Here is a 20019-nt window from a genome sequence, read left to right on the forward strand (position 1 = left end):
ATGATTTCATCAATAAACAAAAACATTGAAGAGACCTCACAGATTTGTTTTAACCCTATCATGATAATACTGTTTTATAGTCCATATTGTTGGTAAAATTTTAATATTTTCTGCCATATTGTATAGCAGCATCATAATACTGTCCGCCTTTATTAAAATATCTTCCATTTGGATCATTCGCGTACACTTCAATTTCAAATTTGTATCCCCTCAAAATTGTTGGACTCTTCAAACCGATTGTGACACTTCTTGTGCCAATGCCACCACTTTCAATATAGGCTTCACCATCACGATTATCTCTAAGATCCGTGACATATATTGCATTTATAATGTCATTACCACTTGTATTTATGATAACATCGTCTGTTCTAGTCCACAACGCCGGATTTGCTTCTTTAATTTCACTATAAATCTTTCTAGAATTCGGTGTAGCTATCCCTAGCCTTATATCATTGGCTGATACGACCACAACGAAACAAACTAAAGCGCAATAACTTAGTGTATACATTGTCAGTGTTAATTATTCTGCGACAAAAATACAAATGGCTAACCATGATCAAGAACTTGCTTATATAGACAACGGTTTGGTCAACACAAATTTCTGAGATCATGCACGTTCTAAGGAATCTAATAATGAAACTACTATTTAAAGATGTATTATTGTCCATCTAATTTTACGAGGAAATAACGTCACTTCAAACTAACTATTCACAAGTAAGCTAAAATTTATCGATATTTGCCTTTGTACTACGATCAGTCGACCATATTTTAAGACATTATTTGTTGTTTCCATTCATGGAAGTCACATTTTCACACGTTAATGTTAATAATTACTTCACGATGATTTTCCTGAATCTTCTCATTTCCATAATCAATATCAATAGCTACAGTCGTTTCTAAAATGGCATCGATTTTATTTTTGATATTGACAATATTATTTTCAAGTATATACTCGCACGATTTATTCCTCGGATATCCTGATATAAATTCCAAGTTGATATATAGTAAAGTTCATCAAGAGAATCCTGCTATTTGGATAAGATCTGATGTTTTCACGGTGAATTGTTCCAGAAATGAGGTTATTAATGCTATAAAAATCCTGGATTTGAGACAAGATAAGTGGGGGGAGGCGTATGTGAAGAGTGGGGGTATTGGCGAGAGGTTTGTCACGATAGAGCTGGATAGCCCAAATGTGTTCCGAGGATTCAACTTTTGGGTGGAAGTGTATGCTCTACAAACAAACAATTTCTTTTATAACCATGGCAAATAGTTTTTGATATTTTTTATTTATTAAATATACATTTATTTATTTGTTCAGTTGTGTGTTTTCTTGATAATATACATAGAAAACAATAACTTTGATTTAAACCTTATACATATATATTTACCACATTTATATATATTTTACCACAAATGTTTACAAAAATGTCTGATAAATGTGAGAGGAAACGCTAGTTTTAGTGATATATTGTATTCACTCGTTACAGCTTTAATTATATGCTAGATTGGTTTATTTTTATAAAAAGTTCAGATCTTATATTTTCGTAGTTTGAAATTCTTATTTCTTATTTAGAAAAACTGCTTTAAAATCATAACTTATATTGTTTATAAATTTTCGTAGGATAATTTATTCGTCGCATAACTCTAAACCAAATAATTTTTTTTTTCTCTTATTGGTCATTTCTGTACCACTACCATTTTACGGGTTATGTTAAACAATCACAATCAAGCTGTTTACTATCGCATACCCAGAATTGATTGATAAATGTTACAAGTAGTCTTGAACTATAGACCTCAATATTTGTATCAGTTACTTTGCCGAAAACATTCCAATTTAATTATAGGCGATTGTTTTGGCTAAATTACCTACATTTCTTTAATTGGATCATTTAGGTTACTTTCTTGCCTCAAAATCTAAAATCGCAGATCAAAATTTGGTCAAAATTAAAAAAAAAACGATCCTATGTCCTAAATTTGGGTACCTACTAGTATAGTATCTACTAGTATAACCTAAAATATAACATACGTATCTGAATCACAACTCCATGATAATGCCGTTCAGCTAAATGTGAACTTCGAGACTATTGGCCAAAGTCTACCCAATAAAAGGGATAAATACATGATTTTTGTATATTATTATTACTAGAGAACCATTATATTAATGATTCATATTAGTTAAAAATCAAATACAAATTGCCCATATATCTCTATTCCATTGCTCTATTCCTTTGTAAGTGATATAACATCCAATCATCGTAATGGATGGTTCAATAGCAGATTGTTTGACAATGAAGAGAGTAGTATCTGTCTGTTAATTAACTCCAAATCAAATACCTTTGATCAATCATGGTTCCCTAGTACATGCGAATTGAGGTTACATGTAAATCATAAATGACATACTACAATCACGCCTATTACCCGGAGGGATATACAAATTACCTTCATCTTTCCGCTTCCTTGAAATCCTTTCAAACTTATGTTGTTTCTTTGGCATTCATGATTTTTTTTAATGCAATATGCTTTGATTAAGCTTATGAACATGGATTAAATCAGATACGTTCTGGCAAAAGATAGGCCAGGTCGACGAAGAGCTTGCATGAAAAGAGTTATGAATGTGAATGAAGCGATTAAAGAGTTCGTTGTAAGTCGGAAGAAATGATAATGAAATATGTATATAGGTATTATTGATAATGAGGTTATCTGTATGTAATACAAGTTATACTCGTATATGGACAAAACTAAATTTAATGTATACTAATATTATAAAGCTGAAGAGTTTGTTTGTTTGTTTTTTTGAACGGACTAATCTCAGGAACTACTGGTTGAAGATGAAAAAATATTTTTGCGTTGAATAAACCATTTAACTACATGTAGCAAAGAAATAATGGAATATGTGAAAAATTTTTCATCGTTGAGGGCTTCAATGATGCCCAAAATAACTATTCCACGCGGACAAAGTCGCGGGCACAGCTAGTGTATGAAAAGAAATAAAATGGAAAATGATGTCACATTCGCATCACATGCATGACTAACTACAAGACAATAAAACAAGTCGTAAAATAAAACGAATTAGTTAGTACTATATTGTTATGACTAAATGCGCAAATGGAATACCTATTCATAAATTAAGTTTATGTGTATGGTACCTTTATGTATCTAAACAGGTGCAATTTTAAAAGTTATGGTTGAGTCACCGTTGCCACAAGGCTACTATTGTCCAACTGTTCAGCAAAGTTCTACACATGCGCTTTGGAAGCGGCAGTAGTTATAAAGTGATGTGACGTCAATGAGTGATACCTTACATATCCAATTTTGAAAATCAATCTATTCTATTCTATTCTATTCTAAAAAAAGATAAGTTATGTTTTCAGCGACCATTTAAGTCGAAAATGTTACGACATATTGCCACGTTCCTCCTAACGGAGTCACGTAATCACGTCTTTATCCCTAACGGAATGGACAGAGTTAACAGTCACAGGGCTCGAAGACCAAGTTTCCATAACTGTATGATGAAGAGATCGTGCCACATGGAAAGATGGTTCATGTTAACCTATTCGGGAAAGAGGCGTGATTTTTTTCTTATATGTAGTTGTAGGAAGTATAGTCGCAAAGTTACTTTATTAACTACGGGAGACGGAAGGAGAAAAGAGGAGAGAAATAGGTTATCAAATTTAAAATACTATAGTATCAGAAATAAAATGAAAATATTTTACAATAAAATATAAACTCTGACATTTTTTTCGAACTCAACAAAACCATAGCAATCGTTGCTATGGCGAACACAAAGAAGGTTGCCTACATAAAATTAATGTTTATATTGAAAACTCCTGACCGATTGCAATGGCAAAATTACAAACAAGAGTTTTAACTGCTCATCAGGAGATTAATTCTTGAAACCAAAGAGCTTACTTGAAAAGACTGAGGAATGTGGATGAGGCAAAAAAAGTTAGCAAGAATCTTGGCAAGTGGGAACTTGTAGAGGTACCTACGAGTAGTCTGTGGCTACCTCTCCATGAGAGGTTATATCATTTGTACAGTCACAAATATAAATTTGTTTTGATTGATACAAAAATATATAAATACCACAGCCCTGTACACTGACTATGTGTTGTTTTAAAACTGTACTTAAAATTAAGTCAGGATCTTTTCACATTAACCTAAAGTTAAAAAAACTGATAATAAAATGACAAACTTATCCTTTTTGAGCGGTTTAAACATCTCTACATTAATTCTATCATTTTAATTGACTATCTTTGTCAATTTAGGCGTGAATATAATGGTTTATAATAGTGTTTAAGTAGCCCTAATGATAGGCTTTGTTCAAAAGGGTTCGAAACCCTTTTTTGTACTTGAACCGGTTCGGACATTATTTATTTACTCGTTCCCGCCTGTTTGAAGGGATTTCCTTTTTTTTTTAATTTTAAAGGAGGTTTTAGTTGGAAGGTCAACTTTTTAATTGAGTGGTGCTTAGATATGTAACTTATTATATTATAGTACAAGGTATATTTTCGTTTGAAATTATTTTGCAGTTTCATACACAAGACCAAATTATTCTTTATTCTTCCTCTTCTCGTCATCGTTCTGGTTTGCGCCTTTAATTATTTATTTATTCAAAAAATACATACAGTTTTCCTGACATGTATGTGTTCCGTGTGGTTTCCGGCAGTTTAGAATAGAACCACTCCTAATCTTTCCCACGGATGTCGTAAAAGGCGACTAAATGATAGGCTTATAAACTTGGGATTCCTCTTGTAGGCGATGGGGTAGCAACCTGTCACTATTTGAATCCATCATAAAGTCATACAGCTGAAAGTGGCCTTTCAGTCATTAGAACCAAATTAAAAAAATTACCTTCCCGGTAATTACTAAAAACACGCCACTAGTATAAGATAAGGTTATTGTCATATTTAGTTTGGAAATGGAAATCAAAAGTTAAATTTAATGATATAAGTAGCTATAAATTTTTTATATTAAGAAGATGAGAATTCAGCGCCTTTTTTAGTACAAAGGTACGCTACTTAGGTGACTTGACAACTTAACATATCTTTTTGATTGAAAACTCTAAGTGCATATAGATAATTCCTAATCCATCGTTATTTAATACTTGGGCCATCTAGATATAATGATTTATTATTTTTCCGTAACTACAATATATATACATTAAATCTTGCGATTGACGATATCATTGTTTAATTCTTATATCTGTGATATCATAAACTTATCATATTAATTAGATTAAATATGTCGTAATTGAAAGGCAGGTTGAACCAAGACCAATTTGTTTATTCAATACCCACAAATAAATGACATGCACCAATAATAATCACAACATCTTTCCCTCACAAAAAAAAATTAACAGAAAAAAAAAATTAAAATAATTTGTTATGTTATGAGTCAGCAACTTAAACAATAATATACATAGAGAAAAAAAAAACAAGAAAAATAAACATATAACCGACTTCAATACTACATACCTTAATATATATATATTATATATCTAGATTAATGTATATTTTTACAGTTTTTTATAAAGGCTAATCTTATCATTGTAATTTTTATGGGATCACCGCTGATATATATAAGCCCTTTTAAACAAAAATATATTAATCGAAAATTTGGAAAAAAAAATGACTAAGAAAATTGGTGAACATACATACAAAAATAAAAATACTTACATACATTTAATTTTATGAAGTCGGACAATTAACAATAACAGCTTGGGTGAAGTAACATAGTACAATCTTTTATACCAATTTTATACAATTCTAATTTTAAGCTCAGATTGCATTATGATTTATTTTTCCCTATTTAGTTTGGCAATAATAGTGCGGGCCGCCTCAGCCGCCGGTCTGCGCGCGCGATCTAACCGGCCTTTCAAAATATCACCCCGGGAGTCCTCAGAGAGACGCGACCCATCCCCGCTGGTTAAAACAAACGTAGGATCATCTGCGTTGTCCTCACTTTCGGCCATGGACCAATCCTCTTCCTCGTAATGTTCTTGCTCCTCGGGCGTATATTGGGATGGAGAAGAAAGAGCTGCCTCCACATTAATTAAATGGCGTCTATTTCTTCTGTACCGCTTTCCTGTTGAGTCTATTACGAAGTAGGAGCGTGGTTGTGGCGCCCGCGCCTGGACGCGCGCGTGCTTCCTGTCTCCGGCGTCCACCATCACCACACGTTGCCCAGCCCGCAGCTCCGGCAACGCTCGTGCTCGTTTATCATAGTGCTGTTTGTCGCGGGCTTGCTTGCTTGTGATAGCCTTATAATCGTCACGGTTGTCACGGCTGGGTTGCAGTTTACAGTCGTGAGATGGGAGCCTGGAATTAAGCCTGCGTCCCATAAGTAACTGAGATGGTGAGCTAATTCCATCCCTGGGAGTTGTTCTAAGGTTTAGCAACCCTAAATAGAAATCAGAACCAGATGACAAAGATTTGGTTAACATATTTTTAACTATGTGTACTGCCTTCTCACTTCGTCCATTTGATACCGGATATTTCGGCGAACTCGTAACATGTTTGAACCCCCATTGCTTACTAAATGTAGCAAATTCCTTCGAGGCATACGCTGGCCCATTATCAGTTATCAGTTCCTGTGGGATGCCGTGCCTTGCAAATTGATCCTTCATCGCTGTTATGACTGTCTTGCTAGTAATGTTCAGCAGTGGACAAACTTCGATATAATTCGAAAAATAGTCGACTAAGATTAAAAAATACTTGTTACCGTTCTGAAATATGTCCGAGCCTATTTTAGCCCACGGCAGGCTCGGGATAGGATGTGGCAAGAGCGGTTCCCGCGCGGGCCGCGCCACCCTCTCGGCGCACGTCGCACAGCGGCGTACTGCACTCTCGATGTCTCGAGACATCCCTGGCCAGAACATCACATCCCGCGCATGCCGTTTGCATCTATCTATACCCATATGCCCATCGTGAACTCGCTTTACCATTTCGTACCTTAACTTAAATGGAATATAAACCAAATTATCTTTAAATATTATACCATCGACATATTCAAAACTTTCCTTATACGACCACTGCTCTTTTACTCTTTCATCCACTTCATACTTATAATTTGGCCAGCCATTTTTTATATATCTTATAATTAACTGACATTCTTCATCTTTCATTGTATGCTCCTTTATCATACTCAATTTACTGTCACTAAACCTAACATTTTCTATAAGAAAACATGATTGCTCCGAAATTTCATCACTTACTTTTTGTTGTAACTGTTCAGGTAAAGGTGCCCTCGAAAGGGTGTCTGCAACGAACATATATTTTCCAGGTTTATACGTAACCTTGAAATCGTATCCCTGTATACGTAACATCATGCGCTGCAGTCTGGCTGGAACGGAATCCAACGCCTTATGAAATAGCGTTTCCAATGGCTTGTGATCCGTCTCCACTGTGACATCTTTACGGCCATAAACATATTGGTGAAATCGTTCGAGCGCAAACACGATCGCCAACAGCTCTTTTTCAATTTGAGCATACCTGCATTGCGTGTCGGTGAGTGTGGATGACGCATACTCGACCGGCCGGCCGCCCTGCATGAGCACTGCGCCGAGCGCGCGAGAGCTCGCGTCTACTGATAACAGCACCGGCTCGCGCGCAGAATACAAAGCCAGTACAGGCGCGGCGCACACTGACTCTTTTAAACGCCGCACGGTCGCTTCATGTACTTCGTCCCAATTCCATACAGAGTCTTTTTTCAAAAGGATACGTAGAGGAGCCGCTATCTCTGAATAATGTGGTATAAATTTTGATAAATAATTTACCATGCCCAAAAAACGCTCTAATGAACTCCTGTCTTGCGGATTCGGCATGTCACGAATTGCCTTAAGTTTACTTTCATCTATTTGCATACCTTTGGAGCTAAAGGTATGTCCAAGGTAAGTTACCGTTTGAACACAAAATTCACATTTTTCTTTATTAAATTTAATACCAGCATCACGTGCCCTATTTAATAAAAGCTTAAGCCTCTCGTCATGTTCTGAAATTGAAGACCCCCAAACTATGACATCATCAACAAATGAATCTACGCCCTCTAAGCCCTCTAATATTTGACGTATTTTTTGATGAAAAACTTCAGATGCACAGTTTATACCATAAGGTAAACGTAGATACTGGTATCTGCCATATGGTGTTCCAAACGTACATAAATCAGCGCTATCATCATCTAACTGAACCATCCAAAATCCAGATCGAGCGTCTAATTTACTAAAATACCTAGCTCCTTCTAATTTAGTCGCGATATCAGTGAGCGTCGGCAACGGGTAGTGTGCGCGTCGCACGGCCCTATTAAGCGGCCGCGGGTCGAGGCACACTCGAATGCTGCCATCTTTTTTCGCCGCCACTACGATTGCATTCACCCACGGGGTCGGGTGCGTCACTCTTCTAATAACGCCTAGATTTTCCATTCGATCTAATTCGATTCGTAACTTATCTCGTACGCCCACGGGTATTTTTCTAACGGGACAGACTGACGGCTGCGCGCCCGGAATTGTTACTATTTTGTATTTGCCAGGCAACTTTCCCAAACCTTTGAAAATATCATCATACTGGTTAATATCTATTGAATATAAACGTTTTATTAAGCCTAGTTGTTCACAAGAAAATTTGCCCAGCACATTTTGACAGTCGTGTTCAGAAATTATGAAACGTAATTTATACACTTTATTTTTATAAAACCAATTGATGTAACATGATCCAACAATAGGAATAAAATTGCCACAAAACGATAAAGCTCTCGTATTATCTGATGTTAACTCTGATAAGTTCAAACCCAATTTACAATATGTTTTCAAGGACATTACATTTAAATCCGAACCAGTATCTAGCTTAAATCTTTCTTTTAAATCACTACCATATAAAAATAAAGTCTCATACCATTTGTGGCTGTCCATACCGTCACCGAAATTGTCGACCGTGGAGACGTAGTACAAATCTGAATCGTCAGTTGATAACTCTTCCTCAATTTGGTATACTCTGCTCTTTAACTTAGGACATGCACTTTTAAAATGTCCCCGTTCACTGCACCAAAAACATTGAGCATTTCTAGCCGCACACTTATAGTCTCCGTCACACTGATCCTTCATGCAAGCCCGACACGCACTCCTAGAAGCTGCCCCGCGTCGGCCGCCTGCAGTGGCCGCTCCCCGAGCGCCGGCCGCACGGAGCTGGCCCCGCGGCCGCGGCCGGCCCCAGCCGCCACGCGCCGCTCGCGACGGTCCGCCTGCGCCGCCGTACACCACGTCCACGGCTGCCGACGACGCGCCCCCGTCGGTTACCGCCTTGGTTCCTTCTATCTGCCGTTTTTCCTCTGTAGACATCTCACTAGCTTGACAAATCTTCACAGCTCGTGCGAGGGTCAGATCCTCAGCTCTCAGTAATCGATCACGTATTTTTCCATCGGTGACCCCGCAAACAACACGATCGCGTATCAGACCTTCTTCGAGATGCTCGAATTCACAATGCTGCGAAAGTATTTTCAATGCTGTGACGTACTCATCGACAGATTCACCATTTTCTTGATTTCTTGTAAAAAATTTGAAACGAGCCATGGTAGTATTTTGTTTCGTACCGAAATGCTCATTAAATTTGCTGACCAACTTGTCGAAATTCTCCCGATCAGTCTCCTTTTCGAATTTAAACGTAGTATATACGTCGTAACCTTCTGAGCCTATCAGGTTAATGAGGAGACTGGCTTGTACATCTGTCGGTTCTTTATAGACTCCCGAGGCCTTCAGGAACACCAAAAACTGCTTGTACCATTTTCGCCACGCGTCAGCGCGGTTTGCCGGCCCGCCCTCTAGGCATAATTCCGATGGCGGACGCGCGTGTTCCATAGTAATAATAAAACACTATCACTTTTTCTACGTACGAACACTTAATTTTAGCTTAAAGTCGACTTTTTATACCGAAAATTAATTATTTTAGACGACACCTGACACCATGTCGTAATTGAAAGGCAGGTTGAACCAAGACCAATTTGTTTATTCAATACCCACAAATAAATGACATGCACCAATAATAATCACAACAAAATATTTCCGCTAATATTAATTACTTTTAAACAAAACACATTTGGCATTATCTATATAGGTACTTCGAGCGTGTGTGTGAAATTTAAAAAAAATAGTAAATGTGACTATGAATGGAAACCTTTCTTTAATATTTTTAATCTGTATCAGTTATGGTTCCCGCGCAAACGGGCGGTGGTTAAAACCGCGTTTAGAAAGTGATGAAGTATCTGATGATGTTGATGAGTTTTATGAGGCTATACAACAAGTGAGCTCAACTGTTTCCAAAACGGTGACGAAGTTTTCCTGCATGGCTGACGTTGAAGGTACAATATTTTAACTATCGATTTATTAAGATTGGTGACATTTGTTTTAAAAAAATATTTTTATGTCTACCTATGGCTTTTAACTAATTGTAAACTTTCGCGTTGCGATATTCTATATTTATAAATAGTATTTATGGTTTTTCTTGAATAAACTATAGTAAAAAGTCCATGATTTCCCAATGAGTATATTTACTAAGAGTACCTACCTAAAATTTAAAAGTTTCAAGGCGGACTTCAATTCGTAAGTTTTCAAATCTTTCGATGGTGATATCAATAATGGGAGAGTAAAAGCTACTAAAGATTTACCTCCGTCTTTTTAAAGAGACCAAAAGTTACTTATAACCCTTTTCAACACTCATGCTTATCCAGGAACACTATGATCAAAATCGACAATTATCGAAAAATATTTTACATTTAATACAAACATAGCTTTTGATTTCCCGCCAAAGAACGTCAAATACTTTCCATAATCATTGTGGATAGCATTTAGCGAAAATTAAATTATTACGCGAATTTAAAAGTGACTGTTTTATATTTTGCAGATTAACTGACTTATCTTTAGGCTTTAAACACACAGAGATATAAAATAGATAATCTAGATTATGTTAGCGCCACTTATAATTATTACGTCATGTTGCAACGGCCTTTTTCAAAACTAGCTTTTGCCCCACTTAGCTTCCGTGGGAATTTTCAGAATGTAGCCTGTGTTTTCCTCTAATTGTAAATACAAATATTCAATTATATTAAGTAGTCAGTCTTGTTTATTACTGCTTACTGCTTTTATAACTATACGTCCATACACACATATAACCACGTCTTTATCCCTTACAGAGTAGACAGAGCTCAGTGTCGAAAAGACTGCAAGGCAACGTTCAGTTGTATGGCTTACGGAATTGAGATTCAACTAGTGTCTCTAGTTGCTAGCCTATCGCCTCACAAAAGAATCCCCTGTAGCCTTTATAAACTTAAAAAATTCTACATTTTGGAATTTCAAATGTATGGGAGTTCAACTACCCGATACTAAACATATATACATATAGTCACGTCTTTATCCCTTACGGGGTAAACATTCAACATTCAGCTGCTCGGCTTAATGATGGAATTGAGATCCAAATAGTGATAGGTTGCTAGCCCATCGCCTAAAAAAAGGATCGCAATTTTATAAGCCTTTCCCTTAGTCGCCTTTGACGACATCCATGGGAAAGAGATGGAGTGGTGCTATTCTTTTTTGTATTGGTGCCGGGAACCAACCGATACTAAAGGCTATTTTTAACAATAGTGCAATATTGACAAATCACTTTACTATTAGTCAATTATAAGTCATACATAAATTTTTGGTTTCGCTAAAGCGCCCTCATTTATATATCAACTAAGTTACTTGTCAAACTTTAACTTCTGTCTCTTAACAGAAGCGGAACTCGTAGTGTACGGGACAAAAGCATGGAGGTTCCCTGAGCAAGACATCAACCTCACATTGACCTACCCACCGGAAACTGGTGATAACCACAGACAACCATCTAGGAAAATACCACTCCATGCCTCCTTAGAGCAACAGAATATGCCTGATTTCTATTTCACTGATGAGGTAATTTTGTCACGTCACGTCTATATCGTGCCGTGTGGTTCCCGGCACCAATACAAAAAGAATAGGACCACTCCATCACTTTCCCATGGATGTCGTAAAAGGCGACTAAGGGATAGGCTTACAAAATTGGGATTCTTTTTTTAGGCGATGGGCTAGCAACCTGTCACTATTTGAATCTCAATTCTATCATAAAGCCAAATAGCTGAACGTGGCCATTCAGTCTTTTCAAGACTGTTGGCTCTGTCTACCCCGCAAGGGATATAGACGTGACAATATGTATGTATGTGAATGCACGTCTATATCCCTTGTTTGTCTTGAAAAGACTGAAAGGCCACATACAGCTGTATTGCTTTATGATAGAATTTAGATTCAAATATTGACAGGTTGCTAGCCCATCGCCTAAATAAAGTATCTTAAGTTTACAAGCCTATCCCTGCTCGCTTTAACGAAATCCATGGGAAAGAGATTATTTTTTCAATTTTTGCCGGGAACCCCACGGCATGATAATTTTACATTTATTTATGTACATAAAAAATAACATATGTCAATAATTAAAAAACTTATAGAACAAAGTAGACTCGTGAGAGAAGAAGTGAAAATTGGAAGCAGTTTGTCGTGTGATTAAATATAAGTACCTATAGAAATTATACGCAAAATAAGAATGTTCTACTATAGAACATTATGAGAACTGCTTTTTTTTTCTATTGAATCAAAATAAAACTTCGCATTACAGGCTAGTACCAAAGGTGGAGAGTATATGATTACTGGCTTCACAGTGCTACTATTCGTAAACAGTGTGGAGAGCAAGGGATACATCAACAGTGGTGGTATTTTTGAGGTAAGTTATCCCATTTCCAACATGAGTACTTTTAATGCCGTGTGGTTCCCGGCACCATTACAAAAAAGAATAGGACCACTCCATCTCTTTCCCATGGATGTCGTAAAAGGCGACTAAGGGATAGGCTTATAAACTTGGGATTCCTCTTTTAGGCGATGGGCTAGCAACCTGTCACTATTTGAATCTCAATTCTATCATTAAGCCAAATAGCTGAACGTGGCCATTCAGTCTTTTCAAGACTGTTGGCTCTGTCTACCCCGCAAGGGATATAGACGTGACCATATGTATGTATGTAGTACTTTTAATATACAAGTTATAAATGCCTTTCTATACATATATAAATTCACGCCTCTTTCCCGGAGGGGCAGGCAGCGACTACATCTTTTCACATACCACGATCCCTGCATACTTCTTTTATTTCATTCACACTCAAACCTTTCTATGTTACTTCTAAATGTACACTAAGTCTACCGTATAGTCCATAAAAACCGGCCAAGTACGAGTCGGTTTTGTACCACAGTAAAAAAAAACATAAGTACCTACAGATTTCTAGCTATCACTGTTTATGAGATACATGCTGGTGACAGACAGACAAAAGCTGAGGCTTAGTAATAGGGTCCCGTTTTTACCTTTTAGGTATGGAACCCTTAAAATAGACAAGTATGTTCTACGGAACCCTAAAAATAGACACAAGTATTTTCTCTTCATAATTGTAGTTAGGTAGGGATTATAGTAATGTATAAATATTATGGACTAACTATTCGTTACTTAAGAGATTTATCATGGTTACAAAAATAAAATGTACTCTACATAATGCTTAATAGCTTACAAAAAGTTTGATTCGAATACATTCAGTGTTTCCGGAGATAAGCGTAACAAACAAAACAAAAAGATAATCAGGCAGAGAAAATTATTTAAAATTTTTATCGAACTCAGAATTTTTTTAAATATATTCCTCATAAAATATTTTAATGTTGTTTTTTCTTATACGAGTATTTTAATACAGTGAATCGTCTACACGCATTTAAAAAGTCTCAATTAGCTAATTAGTCGTTTTAATTAGCAATAAGTTGGGATTTACTTTCAAATTTTGTTTCAGGACCACGTGAGTCTCACATTCTTATCTCCCAAAGTGAACATGTTGTTCTACCAGTTTTGGCTGTATGGAGTACCAGACCCGCCTTCTCTTGATAAAACTTCACATGTTGTCTATGATATGTGCTGATATTTTTTGTTTTATTTACATTTTTTTTTAAATTAATCCCGCTCATGCGGAAGAACGTCACGAGAAATCGTGTTATAGTGTTTATTTTAATGTCCTATCCTACTAATATTATAAATGTGAAAGTTTGTGAGTATGTCACGATCTGACATCCTGATGGATGTTTGTTACTCTTTTACACAAAAACTACTGAACCGATTACGATGGTATTTAGGTAGCTGAAGACCCAGAATAATATATAGGCTATTTTTTATCCCGGAGTTCCCGCGGGATTAATTCCACGCGGACGAAATCGCGGGTGGCCTCTAGTAGTATATAATTTGGGCTGTGCAACTAAATGATATTTTACCGGCATATTGGCATTTGACTCGGTGGCGTGTCAACCTGGAGATGAGTACAAGGTTCGCCTGAAGTGGGAAAATATTGAGCCATCCGTAAAAATCAAGACTTGCGTTATTATTTCAGAATAAATTATCAAAACCTAACTGAAGAAATAGTAGAAATTTATCAAAATATCGCTCATTATAGTAGTATTCAAAGAAAACAGAATCACAAAGTATTGCCATAATGTTAACAAAGTTATTACCAAACGCCACCTGAGCCGTCTAGACGTGCAAATCAAAGAGGGTCAGGGGAGTATTGACTGAGGTATTATAATCCTGTACAATATGAAAATTCGTGACAATAGAAATCAAATTCAATTCAATTTTTTTTATTAATTATCATGGGACATCTCGAACATCATTTAATTGTAATTTATTTTGGTATTACAACTTTCATTGAAGTCAAAGCGTTAGTGCAGAAGAGAGAGTAGGACTACTTCATCTTGTTCTCTCTCAATTCCATCATTATACCAAACAGCTGAACGTGGTTTATCAGTATTTTTAAGGCTGTTGGCTGTCTTCCTCATAAGGGATAAATATGTGATTATATATACATATGTATGTACCTCTGTGGCGCAGCGGTAGTACGCTTGTCTGTGTCACCGGAGGTCCCGGGTTCGAATCCCGGTCAGGGCATGATGAGAAAAGAACTTTCTATGATTGGCCTGGGTCTTGGATGTTAATCTATATAAGTATTTATTATAAAATAAAGTATCGTTGAGTTAGTATCTCGTAACACAAGTCTCGAACTTACTTCGAGGCTAACTCAATCTGTGTAATTTGTCCTGTAAAAAAAAAAAATTGTATGTCAAAGACGCGTCCCAGGCTGTCCTTCTGAAAGAAATGAATTTTATCGGGACTAACGCCAGGATGAAGAAGGAAGGTTAAGTATCTAGTTAAAGCGTGACAAACAAACACACTTTCACTTTATGATATTAAGTAATAAAAGTAGGTTACCATAAAAGTGTGCAATAATTATGGCGAAAATGTAAAAATGAAGTAAAATACTTACAACCAACTCCCATTGGTCCAAGGCTCCCTTCTCTTCTTGTTGTCAGCCGTCACGATCCACACCAGCGCCGTCAGAAGGATGAGAAACCTGAATACTGTTCGCGACGCCATTTTGTTTTGCGTCACGACAAGATGGCGGATATCACATTGTAAACTCTAATAAACAATTATTAATATGAAGAAATACTGAATCGATTTGAATAAACGTCTCAAATTGTTGGATGCTTAAAACGTATGTAGTTACGCCTAAACACGGTTACACCTTGCACCAGAAATGTCGGTTTACACCAATGTAGAATGTATGTAGGTATATTATTGTAAAGGTGCTAAGAAAAAACATAGTGCCTGCTAGCTACTTCTGTTCCCATGCAGATTGTATAAGTCAATCAAGGGAGAGGCTAAAAATCTTGTGATTCTTCTGGGCAATGAGTTTAGGCATTCAACATCCTTTTAACCATCCTAGTTTCTTCTTTATTTAAAAGCCCATGGTCTGTGTCTATGCTTTTTCCAACGAAGCATGACACACGCGAAGCCGTTTTTATCGCGAGAAACACTATCGTTGAAACAGTACATGGGACAATGATAGATTTTCGCGCGATAATAAACGGCTCCGCGCGTGACTTGCTACGAGGTCTGGTGTTGATAAGTCAGTTTTTTACGTGAAATGACTCCTGTATGAACTCCGCATCTTTTTAGGAACTTAATCCGTAGGTATCATGGTTTTGCATCTAGTAAGTAGATATAAAGGCATTAAAGTTGCTTAATTAATCTATCCTACTTATATCGGTTTTAATCCTCTTGTAACTAATGGTTTTGTTTGTCTGTATGTTCGTCCTTTATAGGATTCATAAGCAAATGACCGTGTAATCCGATCAACAACTTGTACACACGCTTAAACATAAGTATTTAATAGTATTACATATATAAACAAGTTACGTTTGAAACAAAAAGTGTGAAAACGCGCGAGGTTTTTTCAATTCTCTTTGATTATCTTTGGACGCTTTGGAAGCGGCAGTAAACTTAAAATAACTTAAATGTTATGAAACCAAAAGTTATGCCAATTATTAAGTGATATGAAGTGTCCCATAATAATGGATTTTTTTTAATTTTTTTTTTTTTGGCTTTAGTTCCAGTTGCATCCTTACCTTGAATGAGTCAGATTTTTATGCGAAGCGATAACTGACCTCCGCAACCTTTGCATAGAAAATTAAAAAGGATTTACGTGGATTTTACGATAGGCTACCTGTACTATCCAAGCGTAGGTATAAAAATCATAGTCGATAGATTACATATTTTAGAAAGAAAAGTGTATTATAAAAAAATTACATTTGGGTTCCCGCCAAACTTCTGATGTGCGCCTAGAGTCAGTAACCTTATTTTCTTTTGTTTATATGTATAATCCTTTTAATGACAAGAAATAAGCCAAATAAGATAACTGGTCTAATTCGAATATATTTATCACATAATTGTCAGTAAATATTTTGATGAGATGCCCTTAGAGTGGGGGTAAACATCGTAAATAAAGGTGTATTTACGATATACGATTCACATTTAGGCTACTAGACGTGTAATCATGATCGTATATATGTAGGTTAGGTTCCTCAGCAAAAAATTGCAGCGGTCAGGCGGGAGTCGCTTCATGTAAAAACTGACTTACTCAAAGTTCATGGTCAAAAGTGCCATCCGGGGTCTTCAGAGATGTGAGGATGTGACCGTGACAAACGTTAGGTGGAAGAAGAATAGCGTTAAATGTCTATACCTACATAAAACCTACATGTAGAACCTTTAAAACAATCCGCGGTCCTGACGTCAGGACCGCGGGTGTACCTATTTTATTAAAAATCTTTACATAGAAGGAGGTACACAGATTTTTAGGATAGGTACACTGAGGTACACATCAGGTACGTTTTTAATCCAAAACAGATATTAAAATCCGTGAGGTACACCCGCCATTCTGACACACATAAAACAATAGGGTTGATTTGTAAGCTAATTAACTTAAACTGAAGATACCAGTGCCGTGTGGTTCCCGGCAGCAAAATAAAAAAGAATAGGACCACTCCATCTCTTTCCCTGAATATCGTAAAGGGCGACTAATGATAGGATTATAAGTAAATTTCCAAAAATTTTTGTAGGTGAAAACCTTAAAACCAGGCACTATAAGAATCTCAATTCTATCATTAAAACAAATATAGACATGTTTATATGTAGGTATGTATGTATGTAGGTAAGTTCAGAAAATACTGAAAGGTAAGCATTCATTGGTAGTGTTCACACGACAAACATATCAAAGGTGACATAAAAAATTTATTGTTCGGCCGAATATCTGAGGAACTGTGGGAATGGAAATTTGATGTTTTGGAATATAGGTACAGAAACATGAAGTAGCGTCACATATCAAATGGCGCTGAATACAGTCAACGTGTGAATTTCGCCATAACCTTGGTTATAGTTTACGTCCAATTTGATTTAAGTAGGTATACACAAAATCACGTTATTAACCCTTACGGGGTAGACTGAACTTACCGTCTCAAAAAGACTGAAAGGCCACGTTTAGTTGTATAACATGTAAGTATGTTATACATAAATGCATGTAGTTACGTCTATATTCCTTGAGGGGTAGACAGAGCCAACAGTATTGATAAGACTAACAGGCCACGTTTAGCTGTTTGGCTTAATGATGGAATCGAGATTTCATGAGAGAGAATGGTTTCATGATCGAAAAGTAATTCAATGAGGTCATCGGCACCGGAATCCCAAGTTTATAATCCCTTAGTCGCTTTTTACAATCTCCTCAGGGAGATGTGGATTGGTCATATTCTTAAGTGTCGGGAAACCCACGACATAAAGTATGATAATAGTATGAAGAATTATAATGGTACAATTCGGAATAATTAGATAAGTTAGTACTTACCTACTCATTTAGATGCAACACTAAATTACTTAATATCTCATTATTTATAAAAAAAATAAAGGATTTGTATATGTACTTAGCAATACTAAATATTTATCAAGATAATGTAACCTATTCATAAGTTATATCTTTAGTAATTTGTATAAATGTAAATACAATACGAAATTTTTATTAAATTTTTACGATTATAGCACAAACAAAACAGGAAATTATTCTTAGACTTTATAAAGATCCCAAAGATTTTTCTCATCTATACCTACGTAGACATGCAGATAAATTATGTAAGTAGTAATAAGTACTACAGTTACAAAAAAATATAGACCAAAATCCTTGCAAATACCCGTGCAGTTTATAAGAATTTTAAGCATCCAACCAAAATAAACAAACAGTCGAAACTAACTTTAAACGCTTAGAAATCACTTAAACACAACGTTTATACATGTTCACTAATTTATAATTTCACTATTTACTCATTTACTTTGCGAATTAAATAAGTTTTTGTTGTGTAATTCGTGGTAAGTTACGATTAAGTTGAGGTTAAGTTACATACGCGGCGTCCGTTCTCTGTAGTGGCATGGACAAGACTGGATTTGAAGACTAAACATACTTGATTTAACTTAAGCCTCATTCACATAGGTTAAGTATCATACTCCCAATTCCTGGGAAGTAAATGCTGACTCCTTAAAAACCTTGTGTGAACTTAAAAAATGTACTGTTTAATAAGGAACTGTTTTTTTTTGCGGTAATAAAGCCGTTTGCGTTATTAAAGTGCCGTGTGGTTCCCGGCATCATTAAAAAAAGAATAGGACCACTCCGTCTCATTCCCATTGATGTCGAAAAAGCGACTAAGGGATAGGTTCATAATCTTGGGACTCTTCTTTTAGACGATGGGCTAGCAACCTGTCACTATTTGAATCTCAATTCTATCATTAAGCCAAACACCTGAACGAAGCCTATTAGACTTTTTAAGGCTGTTGGCTCTGTCTACCCCGCAAGGGATAGGTATAGACGTGATGAATGTTTGTATGCGTTATTAAAAAATATTTATGAAATTACGAGAATAACGAATTTAATAGATTTACTGTCGATGTGTTGAATTGAAAGGATAATATACATACCTATTTAGTGAAAATAATATGTGGTGTATGGTTCCCGGCTCCAATAGAAAATACAATGGGACCACTCCATTTCTAACCCATAGATGTCGTAAAAGGCAACAAAGGGATAGGCTTATGAACCAGGGATTCTTCTTTGAGGCTAATAGCTAAAAGGCTAAAAGCATATTATTAATCTTCTTTTTCCTCCTGGCGCTAGAGCCGGCGAAATCTTTACCTCTCTAGAGGGGGGTCCAGATTGCGTCTTTGACCATGACCCTGTGTTGGTCAGATAAGTCAGGTTTTTACGCGAAGCGACTGCCGTCTGACCTCTGCAACCATTGCAAGTTACATACATATAATCACGTCTATATCCCTTGCAGGGTAGACAGAGCCAACAGTCTTAAAAAGACTGATAGGCCACGTTCAGCTGTTTGGCTTCATGTTACAATTGAGATTCAAATAGTGACAGGTTGCTAGCCTGTCGCCTAAAAGAAGAATCCCAAGTTTATAAGCCTTTGCAATTTAAATTTAATATTTGATGGATCATAGTTACCTACATATCAAGATGCCTGAATAATCATTTCCTCACGATGTTTTCCCTCACCGTAAGCGCACCGGTTAGCAC

General features: G+C 36.4%; 2 protein-coding genes across 2 annotated transcripts in view; one reads left to right on the forward strand and one right to left on the reverse strand.

The window, feature by feature from the left end:
- Positions 1 to 18857, reverse strand: part of LOC106138499 (protein Wnt-5b) — a 53202-nt gene extending 34345 nt beyond the window's left edge. The window contains exons 1-2 of the mRNA XM_013339660.2: positions 18638 to 18857; positions 15385 to 15539 (exon numbers count right to left, since the gene is read on the reverse strand). Coding sequence (XP_013195114.2) covers positions 15385 to 15494 — 110 coding nt within the window. The 5' untranslated portion in view covers positions 15495 to 15539; positions 18638 to 18857. The remainder of the gene's footprint in view (positions 1 to 15384; positions 15540 to 18637) is intronic.
- Positions 10064 to 14010, forward strand: LOC106138501 (uncharacterized). The gene is made up of 4 exons (XM_060951767.1): positions 10064 to 10344; positions 11754 to 11929; positions 12663 to 12767; positions 13867 to 14010. Exons 1-4 carry the CDS (start codon positions 10149 to 10151, stop codon positions 13990 to 13992), a joined length of 603 nt encoding a protein of 200 aa, XP_060807750.1. The 5' UTR covers positions 10064 to 10148; the 3' UTR covers positions 13993 to 14010.
- Positions 18858 to 20019: the final 1162 nt, after the last annotated feature.

The sequence above is a fragment of the Amyelois transitella genome, chromosome 26, assembly GCF_032362555.1.
Source record: "Amyelois transitella isolate CPQ chromosome 26, ilAmyTran1.1, whole genome shotgun sequence".
Lineage (NCBI taxonomy): Eukaryota > Metazoa > Arthropoda > Insecta > Lepidoptera > Pyralidae > Amyelois > Amyelois transitella.

Coding starts and splice junctions, on each gene's coding strand:
- LOC106138501 (XM_060951767.1), top strand. CDS start 10,149: ATGAATGGAAACCTTTCTTTAATATTTTTAATCTGTATCAGTTATGGT. Junction 10,345..11,753: donor CTGCATGGCTGACGTTGAAG/GTACAATATTTT, acceptor GTCTCTTAACAG/AAGCGGAACTCGTAGTGTAC. Junction 11,930..12,662: donor ATTTCTATTTCACTGATGAG/GTAATTTTGTCA, acceptor TTCGCATTACAG/GCTAGTACCAAAGGTGGAGA.